At 40.8% G+C, this 11592-nt stretch overlaps 1 protein-coding gene across 1 annotated transcript; it reads right to left on the bottom strand.

Annotated features, from left to right (window-relative positions):
- Positions 1–1244: 1244 nt before the first annotated feature.
- LOC146138591 (uncharacterized) lies at positions 1245–10823 on the bottom strand. Its single transcript, XM_083393918.1, has 6 exons — positions 10450–10823; positions 9624–9813; positions 7641–7757; positions 6202–6334; positions 4911–5153; positions 1245–4084 (listed from the first exon to the last, which is right to left on the bottom strand). The coding sequence occupies exons 1-6, from the start codon at positions 10568–10570 to the stop codon at positions 3068–3070; spliced, it is 1821 nt and encodes a 606-aa protein (XP_083250044.1). The 5' UTR covers positions 10571–10823; the 3' UTR covers positions 1245–3067.
- Between the last annotated feature and the right edge of the window lie 769 nt (positions 10824–11592).

Genomic DNA, 11592 nt, shown 5'->3' with positions numbered 1-11592 from the left:
ACTCCAGTTTATTATAATAAATCAAGTAAATTTCGAGTAACGAGTTGCCTGACTTAATCAGTGACATGTCAAGTCGAAGGCAAGACTTCAGCATAAAAAAGCAAATCCTGCTTTGAAACATAAAGGCTAGAGGTTGTAGTATGATGTATAATAAGAATATCAAAGCCCATACAGAGGTAGGTTTCATTTTGAATGTTTCATCTCTTTATTCATTTTCAACATCATGTATTGGATAAACTCGTTTTATCTGAAATTATTAGGCACGTCACTAACTTGATAAATCTTAAGTAAATGTGATGTATATTCAAAGCTAAGGGCAACAACACAATCTTTATGAAATATTTATTAAGAAAAATCGAACCAACATGGAATTAATGGAAAACCTCGTAATGTGAGAATGTTTTTTCTTCCAGCAGAACGGCTAAGGTCAAATATGTTTCACCAATACAACGTATTGTTCCTATACACATTCCTTATAGTCTACCCACTGTTGTAAACGAAGTAATTTGTAAAAAACTTAAATTCAAGTCATCATTTTTTAACAACCCAAGTTAGAGTCAATCTAAGACCAGCCATTTTTATAAAAATCTAACCGTAAACTAGGAAAAGCTTTCCGATTATTATGAGCAAACCTCAAAAATAACGTAAACGTAACATAGGCTGTAGCAAGCAAATTGTTTTACGTGCAAAATTAAGATAAGCAACTCAATTTGATAAAAAACTGCCCAATGAAAACATTTTATTTTATGCTTAGCCATTTGTATAAAACACTTAAATCAAGTCAAGTCACGGGTTTTTTAGTAACTTCAATAAAAATATAAAAGCCATTCAAGTAAAAATATAAAGATCAATTATTATGGCTTTTATATTTTTATTGAAGTCAAGTCATTTTTCCCCAAACAATTGAAAACAGGTCATTAATGTCATTACAACACTGACTCCTATTGTTTGTTGCTATCTCATGCCCGCGCGTGCAATACAGATCGCGACACTGAACTACAAGGCACTTGAAACACTTGCTGTAGCAATTGTGTTGGAGTTATCTCGCAACTTCAAATGGAAATGTAGATTTACGATTTGAAGTGTCAAAAATTCGCAAAACATCGGCTACAGTTTTTGTTGGATTTCGACTATTGGCATCTAAAAGCAAAAAATCTGTTGCAAAACATACGAGAACGGCGCAACTTCTATTTATTTACTTAAAGTATATCGCATACCTAATCTTAAAAAAAGTGATACGCGTTTAGTACCAAGTAAAATAACTGAAACTATTATTTAATAAACGAAACATTTTATGCATAATTCAATGGTGTGTTAATTAAGTCCGTTTGTTATTGTAGGCCAGTGTTTTTCAGCCTATGGTTCTCACCTAAAAATTGGGTCGCCGTCTGAAGTAGTGGAAAACAAGAGTACAAGATAAATTTATTTTAGTATTAAAGGAGAATTAAACCTCGTTAAATAATTGACAAGATGTCTTCGACGATGCGCCGTTTGAATTACGACAAGACAATTGGAGTATGGATCAGAAGTATTAGTATTATAGCTGAAGCACAGCACGAAACATTAGAATGAAGGAGCCATGCAAAAAATGCTCATGGATAGAACTTAAATTAAGACCATTTTCAGCCTTCGAAAACTTGAACAACTTGTCAGACATTTTGACAGTGCATTTGAAGTCGACAATTAAAAATTCTTTTTCACAAGGATCCAACAATTATACCTCGATCATATTTGTGTTTTTTTAAGGAATAGGGCACACTTTCACAAAAACGGCACAAATCTGGGGTAAAATCCAAACTCTTTGAATGCAAATAAGTGCCAAGGTTTCAAATGAAATTGTAATTTGTAGAAACAAGATTTCGCACAACCGTAACAATACATAGTACTGAACTGTCACTTGTAAAGCAAACTACTGATTCAACAATTCCCTTTAAACTATACCTTTGAAAAGCTGTAAACTACGATCGACATATTGGCCAGAACTAGTGAGTGGTGGACGAGAAACGCATAGATTCACGAACGAAAGATTGCCAACGCGCAGAAAATGCAAAGTGTATTAGTGTTTAGTGGCATATTGGCAATTCGCACAACGAAATACTTTTGCATAGCGGCAACCAACACAAAGCGTTAGAGGTTTTGCATAATACCTCTCGGTGCTTTAAGCGCAGGATTGCTAATAGCTGTAGAGCGGGAGCATGTCGGTTTGGCTTGAGGTATAGAGTTTGGCGACGGCGTTTTAGTACTCAGTAACTCAAGTGAAGATTAACGCCCGAGACGCGTTACAATACGTTGAAAAACGGAATGAGTTTTACTGAAACGAAATCCGATTTTCGCGAACTTCCAGAAACCGGCGAAAATCGTTTTTTTTTTATTAACGACGGCTTACGTTAATATGGTTTTCACCGATTTTCGAAACAATGCCAGACGTGAGAATCTGCGAGAGCGAGCGGTATACAAGGATCTCGATAACCGGATGAACCGGTTTGTTTAGCCTGTGTTGCGCTGCTTAACCATCGCAAGTTAGCATCAACAACCGGCATTCGCAGACGGCAGTTGCGCTAAATACCTGCCCATATATACGAGCCGATCAAACTGCACCAGGCACGACCAGTTGAGGTTAGAAAGGCCCAGCGCCGGCTCAGTTTACTGCTTAATCCGCTCAGAACAAATATGAAAACTAGGTCGAGCTTTTTCTGTATCTATTGTGCCCTATTACGGTTCTCTTTAGATCCGTTCATTCCGCTATTTATAGTTTGAAGGCAATTTCTCAGCTTATTTCGCAAAACTCAAACTCTGGCCCAATAAAAAAGGTGGTTTTTATAGTTTGGATTCAAATTGTCCGACATATCGGTCTGCTTTATGGTAAGCTTCAAATAACAACACTACGTTTTGCTCTTCTGGGCGCAATTAGAGTATTTCACCCTAAGCGTTTTGCACGTTTCATTGTTCCTTGCCTAATATCGCCACAAAAAGTGTAACTTGGTGAAACGACCAAATCATAACACCTTTAACCCTCTATCGGCGTCTAAGCTTGGGCAATTGTGACCCGGAAATGTGAATATCAAGATCATTTGATTTGACTTTTTCGCAGCAGCGGCAGAACTCTTTCCCTTAACGCATTTCGGTCAAAATTGCGGCCCACCGAATCGAGCCACTTGAAAGCTCTTGCCCGAAACTGGCGCGACATTTCCAGTCGCTGCGACACGAAAACGTGTCGCGTTGCGTTCTCCTGTCGCGCCGAAACGTTGCGTCGGTGGCGAACCGGCGGCGTCACGCGATCGTTTAAAAGCGACCAGCCACCAAAACGGTTCGCAAAAAAGCTACGCTCAACCCTTGACCGCGTCGGGGTCAAATTGTCGCGCGTGTCGCCCGCGACAGGCGACATGAGGTCGCCAAGGTCGATTTTGGTGAGGTCCCTTCGCCGCACAAATGTCGCGACATAGCGTTCCCAGGCGGAAAAGTCGCAAGGTCGCGGCGTTTTTGAGGCCTTGGTCTTCATCGGTGTGGTTGTTGTTATTGCAGCTGGTTTTAGAATCGACATGGTTGAGTTTAGTGTCAAAGCGGAGGCGGTTGTTAATGAAGACGACTCAAGAGAAGAATTGACAGCGGGACTTCCCCCGGCCCCGTCGCTGTTTGGGGGGTTGGCCGTCGTTTGCTCTTCGCCTTCCTCCTGGGAACTTACACTGGGTCGCAAGCGCAAAGGGTCGATTGACTCCGCTTGGAAACTCGGACTTCTCCGCGCTTTGTTGCGGCTAATAATCTTCAATTTCTCTTCCTCTTCAATGCTCCTGCGGCTCCTGCTCCCGAATCTTCTATCCAACTCGCCTTCCTCCATTTCAGCGGCCTCCATTCGGATGACTTCGGCCAAGATCGTGTCCAGCATCCCTCTCAAGTTGACGAGAAGAGCCCGATCCGCCTCCAGGATCTTCTTAATGCGCTCCATGGCGAGGAGACGATCCTTGAGCTTCCGGAGGACCCGGTTTTCTGAGAGGATCTCGGCGAGGATCCGATCGCGCTCCAGGACGATCTTCCGCGTTTGCTCGCTCTTGGAGGTGGACACTTCTTCATCGAGTTGCCGGTTTACCTGGAGTAGAGATGCGCGTAATACGTTGAAATTAGGATTGTATTCCATAAAGATACACCGTTTAGGGAAAATAAGGGTTGGTTTCGTAGAAGGTGTTTAATATTGGGGTACATTGTTATCAGTCTAAGTTTATTATTTATATTTTAATTTAGAAAATGACACATTACATACAGGATGTGCTACCTAAAAATAAGCTTCAACAACAAATTTTAACGTCTACCGCATAGATATACTCAAGTTTTAGCCTACTGTACATGACAACTGATGAAAGGGTAGGCATGTATTGACTAATACCTGTAGAGGTCTTATTCAAACAATTTTCAGTGGTATTTTCAGGTTATGCCAAAAGACAAACCGGTTTGGAACTTGCTAATTGTGTAAACCAGGACTGCAGAGTAACACAAGACATACGGGACTCGAGTAAGGCTATACGTAATTTCACCCTAGTCCAGAGTCCGACGTTCGCATGCTCAGTACCAAATTTTGAAGCTGATAAGACCGCAAACTTCAAAGTGTAAAGATGAAATAACATATGGTGGATTATTTTCCAATCATGTGTTGTGGGTGGATGAATTATATGACACTTCTATGAGTGGATTGCTGAATATCCAACTTACTTCAGTCAAGTAAATGGGTGAAATACAAGCTATAGAGTCTAAGCCGAACGCAGGACTCGACAAAATCTTACATTTGGCCGGAGTCGGACTCGGAAATCGGACTCGCGATTAACATTTTTGGCCAAAGTCGACTCGGGTTATTTTAAACCGACTCCTCATCCCTTGCGTAAACATATACAACCAAACGCACACTTCAACGCTCGGCCAACCTGTTGCGACACACCCTCAGCAGCTCTCGCGCTTCTTTCCAGCTGTTCGATCTCCCTCTTGATTCTCCGGAGGTTCTCACGGACATCCTCTTCCTCCACCTCAGCGTTTGTTCCTCCGGGATCGTCGGAGGACGCGGTGCCGTCATTTGTGATGTCGACAAGGCCGACGAAGCTCTCCTCGAAGAGGTTTGCGTTTTTCCGCGCTTGCGCCGTGTAGTCTTCGTTCGTGTTAAGGAAGCGGATCTATAGGTTTTAAGAAGGTGCGTTAAATCAACTCTCACTTGCAAAACAGCTCATCAGAAATTAAAATCAATCTTTCGAAGCACAAATTTTGTGAACAGCTTAATTAGAATGACACACATACATGTTCGACAACTGTGTGTAGCCTTTTGAAGTCGTGTAGCCCTTCGAAAGTCGTTTTGAAAAACGTTAACGAAGAACGATAACGGCTTTCATACACACCGTAAATTTTCAACAGACTAAATGCATCTGTTGATCAATGATGCAAGCAAGGCAGGCTAGAAAAACGACTAGCCTGTAACAAGGGTCGAACTCACGGCCTCCGGCCTTTTTGGTACCGTCGCTTTACAAGCTGGGCCACACAGGCTCAACGGGAGCGTATCGAAAATCAAGCATGACGCCAATAAACACTGCATTCTGTTAGTATACACAACTTCACAATGGCAGCTGATTTAGAATTAGGTTTCATTATAAATGTGTGTGGTAGGTAGAAAAATTTAAAATAGCGAAGGTTGGGAACGACTGCGTTGAATGAACTCTCAATTGATTTAACCAGAGCAGAAAACATAAAGGGTAGTTAACTCCCATGCCACATTGCAGGAATGGTTTCCACCACCTGACTTGCCATTGTGCAAATACTTTGCAGCCATTACAAAGGTTTTTAGTATAGATTGGTCAGGAATAGTAATACTATAGTAGTACTTTTTTTAAATAACATGTAAAAGTTTTAAACTAACTAATGCACCTAAGAGTAATTCATTTCTATAATTTATTTTATCTGTGTTTTGATCCGCAGAATGAACATTTAAACCGAAGCAGCCATATTACATTGATGTTTGTCTTAAAATCGTGCCATGTAAATTATCAACATTTAGTAAATAGTACTTATTTTGGAAATAACACAGAAGGTATCGCCACGTTTAAATATACATGAAAAAACGCAACTCTCTCATGTCTTGTGTTAACTGTATTTGCACACGGTTAACACAACGAATGTTGTTCAGATACATCTCTTGTCATTGAAATAACAACAAACAAAGAAGAGCGTTACCATGGCGATGATGTCGTCCACTTCTCCCGGAGCCTGGTTCCTGTCGATGCCGAGAAGTTGGATGAGCGCTTGAAACATCCGGTTCGCTCTTGCATCCAGGACACCCAGGACCTCCTCCTTGGATAACACCTTCCTGGAAAGGAAGACAGGAGTCAGTGTGCGGAACTAAATGATTTGTAGTCTACTCGATGCAAAAAAGCGACAGGGTTTAACTATAGCTAAAAATTGAGCACACCGAAAGCCGAATCTGTTGATGAATGATGCAAGAAAAGAAGGCTCGAAAAACAACGTTCGAACTCACGACCTCCGGCCATACCGGCCATGTCTCCGGCCATCTAACAACTGAGCTACACAGGCTCCATTCGGTTAGTCTGCGATGGCTTTCGGTGGACTATTGATGCGTAAGCCGTAATCGTTGGTAAAAAAGAAGCTTCAGAAGGGATACATTACATATGTTAAATGCATGTTCGTGTGTCTTTCATTAAATGTTGGCAATGCGATGTAGCACGATAGACGGTACTCCTCCCACCAGAGTAATGTATGATTTAAAAATGTTTTTGTGACTGTTGTAACAATCAATCATAGAACAGTACTGGTGCTTTAAATAAAGTCTGACTTGTGTCCTTGGTTTGTGGTAACAGCGTTTCGATATAATTACAAATATTACTTTAGCAACTTGTCTGAAGGCCGATAAAACAACACGCAAATAAAAAACTCGAAAAAGGTTTTCTTTATAGTGTACTCTAACTCTCCAGTCTACTCCAAATCAACAAACGAAGTATAAAAAACGTTTTGCAGCTATAGTCGCCTGCCTAAAAGTAAGTACAAGGTATTATTGCTGTGTAACGACCGCCCCCCCCCCCCATTATTTATTTTAGGCGAAAAAATCATATTATAGGTTTCCGCCATGATAGATACACACGTTTGACCGTTGGTGTCCTTTTCTAGTCACTTTAATGTTCTTAGGTTGACACAAAAAGTAATTTTACCATATCTATGAAAATAAGTGTCTTGATGTTTTGACCATAATGAAAAAAAATATCAGGACACATGACTAGAGATGTCCGATACTTTACATTGTAATCCGAAACCGACACCAGATATTTTGGGCAAAAAAATTCAAATAGATTAAATTATAACATTTACAGGTAATTACGTCAAAATGTTTCAAAGATATTACGCCAACATTAGCTGAATGTTAGGAAACCTATAGTTACCCTTCTATAGTAAATAAAATTAATTTTCAAGATAAAAATTGCTGCCTTAGATCGCAAATCATGTCAAAAATTCCGATAATAAATTAGTATCGGATCGACACCGATACTGCTCCACTATCGGACGAGTACTCATGCTACCATTTGGCCTCGGGTATCGGCAGCGATCCGATATCAACAGTCATCCCTACACGACGCAATCTGCACAACTGTTCTTCACTTAACTGTTTCATGGTGGAAACTTGGCGGTCAAGGTTTTCCAGCAGTGCTGTCAGTTCAAACTCCAGGTCGGAGAGCTTTTCCAGTTGCTGGACGAGCCACGTCGAAGTAGGGTAGCAACGACTGCATGGGAACAGAAGAGTTTCAGTGTTTTGTTTCTCCTCCCGGGATTATTTAGTGTCCGAAAAAGTGTCCGCGGATTTATATTGCTTACGTGATCCTATGCGGTGCCTAACCTAATCAGGAAAAATTTCGACTGATCTGGTATATTTTGATAGAAATGTCAGGGCAACGCAGAAGTGTATAATATATGCACCTTATGCTATAGCGTTTGGAAGGCCATTAAGCCAATACACCCGCGGATATAGCAAACCAAGTTGTCCATGATTCTCAAAATACGAACTTGTAAGTAATTTCAATGTAAAATATCTGGCCTTAGTGGTTTAGTACAATAATTTAGGAAAAATAATATAGTGGCAAGTGACTTTCGACACGTAAAATATTAACAGTTGACTTTGTCCGCTTCTCCGTTACAAAAATTCGCATGAGCATAACAGGGTAATTTCTCATTAAGATAAACAAAGTATATTGACACAACTGTTTGAATACTTTAGATTTGTTCCAGTAAATTGCGAAAAATAAACAAGTATGACCAAGAGCCGATCAAAACAAGCAAATGTCGTACCGTGATTACCGGGCAATTATTGGAACGAGTATATGCTGGGAACTAAACTTGGAATACAAGTAAGTCAAGAAAGAAACCCTGCACTCGTGGACGAAAGAAAATGCAAAATTTCTCACGCCAATGGTGAAGCAAAACATATAGTCATATGGGCATCGTTTAACACTGGAGATAGGCGTGTGAGATTTCTCCCCAGGCCCTACTGTACAGCAGCGTGACACAATCTGGCGCAAGCAAGTGCGGCGCGCCTAACATTAGGCGATTAACTTCTAGTTAAGCGTAAACCCGACCCCATTGATCTCCAGCAATGATGCTCGATCGCGGAGCAATAGCGTTAACTCGGCATAGCCGGCGGCGGGATTCGAAAATCGGCCGCCTATTCGCGGTCGCCCGGAGTAAAAAGCATGCTGGCGTCAAACCGTAAGCTTGAGTCATTTGTGTAGGCTATAGGGCTTCCAACAATGCACCCACGCGCGTTGTTCGTTGATATGAAACACAAATGATACAAAGCCTAACGGGCAGTTGGTTACGATGCCGTCAAAGACGACCTTTAATTCGTGTTGACAAGGATTTACGCCGTTTGTTGTTCGTTTTATCCTGGTGTGAACGAGTTGTAATTCGTCGGGTGTATTGCTCTGTACATTTAGAGTTTTCTTCACTGATTGAAAGTCGTAAATCACGCGATGTGTGGCGACAACAAGCGACTTGCACGCATACAATATAAATGTGTTTATTACAGGGAATGTCCCCCACACTACTTTACTAGTTCGAAAGTGAATCATAACAGTGTTCGTTTTTTTTTAAACCTGTTTTCCTACAACTTGGCGGTTAAATATTTTTAAAATTTGCGAAGCACTTTGTTTCAATCAGCTATATTCAACAAAAATTGTCACGTAAATTCAAATAGGGACACGCAAGGAGTATTAATTATTATTCAAACAACATGTTATGTTGTGGTTCGCGCGAACGCTTTTATGCCTATACTCGAACATCATTATATTGTTTTTCATTGCGAATAATCCTAGTTCGGCCAGATTTACAACTGTTCTAATAAAACCTAAAAACTACACTTTTCAATAACTTAACTGTGGAGCATAATGGTTGGAGGTTTTCGTTAGACGTTTTATGATAACTACTTCTGTATGGGCTTAGATATTTCTACTAATAATAACATAATTCTTAGTTAAAATTTAGTCAGCCAGCAGAGATCTTTCTTCATTAATTTGTTTTTGACCCGCGACTGTGAAAAGGTTGTCGACCGACCTTTGGTTTAAAGTTGAGAACGACAAATTCTGCTTTAAACTCACCATCGGCTTGCTTTAGGAACGTTAGAACCATCCAAACAGCATTTTCTGTGCGTCTGACTGAGAACCTTGCCCAGACAACAAAGGCTCAGGTCGGAGTTAAAGGGTCTTCCCCCGCAACAGTGGGTCGGTTTCACCCCCGCCTTCCTCCCCAGCAGTGACGTAGTTGGGGGCGGGGGAGGGGGTGCATCCCCTAAAACAGGGACGATGTGTTAAGATTTAAATAGAGGAATAAGGTGACAGTGCATAAGATAAATGAAGACACAATTTTTATCCTGATGAAGCATGGTTGGGCGAAAGCTTGTCAAGAATTTAGTACAATTTGTCTTTATATATTACTAAGATTGTGTTCAGTAATGTACCTGTAAAGGCGATTGTTATTTTAAGGTTTGCAACGTTGTATTCAAATTAAGTTTTTTGTGCAGCCAAAGGGGTTAAAAGATATGTGAGAGTATAGAATAGTGGGAACTACTAACTTAATAAATAAGCACCGAGTTTTGCAGTATCAGGTGACATTGACAGCAACTAATTATATAGTAACTCAATGCCTTGGAAAAAGATTAGCATTTAGCACGGTACGAGGTTAGTTTATTATTGTAGTGTCGCAAACTTCGTACGAATAACATTTTATTATATAGAAGAGAACTAGGCTATATCCGTCGGGCCTATGAAATATAAGCGTTTTTATTTCGTGAAATATAAATAGGGAGTTTTGTTAAACATTAGAACATCCTAAACTCGGTTTTAATCGGTTGGCCAACCTTAAAAGATGTCGCCATAAGTCGGTATGTAAAAAAACACCCGCGCGCTTAGCCTACATTCCACATACCTTCAGCAGTGGCAAACACCGGCTTGAACTGACAAACCAGCTTATCCGCACAAAACACCGCTTGAAATGTGGCGGCGGCCAGCAGCACTAAAGAAAGCAATGTCCACTTCTGTCCGTGCATCGTTCACAGCTTGTTAAGACTCCAATCTTCGTTTGTTAACCAAGCGCTGAGAAAGCAGAGGTAATTCCAAAACTTGGCCAGGTCACAGACGAAAACGTGCGTCACTTCTTCAGAAATCCTCTTGGCGGCATTGTTCCGCGGGCTCAGGTCGACATGGCCTTGTTTCTTCGGTTCACAGAGCCAACTTAAAACCGCTAAAATCGCCACTGAAACGGCTGCCAGTTATCGCTGCTGCATCCGGAGGAATGCGGCTTAGGCGGCTTGTCCGCTTCTTTTTTTCTCTAGAGGCAAGGATAAATAAGCGTTATCTCCGGGTTAGATCACCGCAAAAAATAACCTACGATACAGGTACACCAACTGCCTCAATACCGAACGCGGAAATTTTAAGACTTGCAGTCCCACAAGTAAAACTAAAGTCAAAAAAGATTTGCATTTTCAAGTTGCCAATGAGCGCTGATGTGCTTCGTAACAAAAATTATGATACAAAATGTTTTTCACTTCATTGTTTTTTAAGGTTGGGAATGTTTATTTCTCCCAGTCGTTTATGCGTATATACTATGAAATTTATCATTATGCGGAACAAATGTTACTATTAAGCACTGATCGCCCAAATTACTCCAATACAGGATTCTTTGTTGCCCACAAACTCATATGCTTTCCTTAAATCTGTAAATTCAAACTTAATCCTGCAATTACAAAATTATCTCAAACGTTTCTAACAATGCAAAGATCGTAAGTAATTTGCACAATCACTTAAAGCACTTCGTAAAAACCGCACTCTTTTGTGCTCTGTCTACGCTCGGAAAACTGCCAGACAAGTGCATTTCGCTGATAACTTCAAAATATTTCGACTGACAACAGACGTGGGCGCATGCGGGTATGTTAGATTGGATGCAAGGCAAAACTGTAGCTAATATAATCTTTACTGGAAAAAGCAAGCGAGGCTGCTGTTTGATATGGCTAACACTCCGCCTACGGATTTGGCGCGACAGTTGTTATCATTAAGCCACCAGTAATTTGTT

The sequence above is a fragment of the Ascidiella aspersa genome, chromosome 7 (assembly GCF_963924565.1).
Source record: "Ascidiella aspersa chromosome 7, kaAscAspe10.2, whole genome shotgun sequence".
In the NCBI taxonomy this organism is placed as follows: Eukaryota; Metazoa; Chordata; class Ascidiacea; order Phlebobranchia; family Ascidiidae; genus Ascidiella; species Ascidiella aspersa.
Note: the sequence above shows the minus strand (reverse complement) of the source record. Positions and strands in the feature narration are given on the sequence as shown.

What these genes read in the sequence shown, in the direction of transcription:
- LOC146138591 (XM_083393918.1), bottom strand. Translation starts at nt 10,570, where the DNA reads ATGCACGGACAGAAGTGGACATTGCTTTCTTTAGTGCTGCTGGCCGCC. An exon ending in CAAGTTTCCACCATGAAACA is followed by an intron (nt 6,335 to 7,640) that starts GTTAAGTGAAGA and finishes CTTCCTTTCCAG; the next exon opens with GAAGGTGTTATCCAAGGAGG. An exon ending in TGGACGACATCATCGCCATG is followed by an intron (nt 5,154 to 6,201) that starts GTAACGCTCTTC and finishes TAAAACCTATAG; the next exon opens with ATCCGCTTCCTTAACACGAA.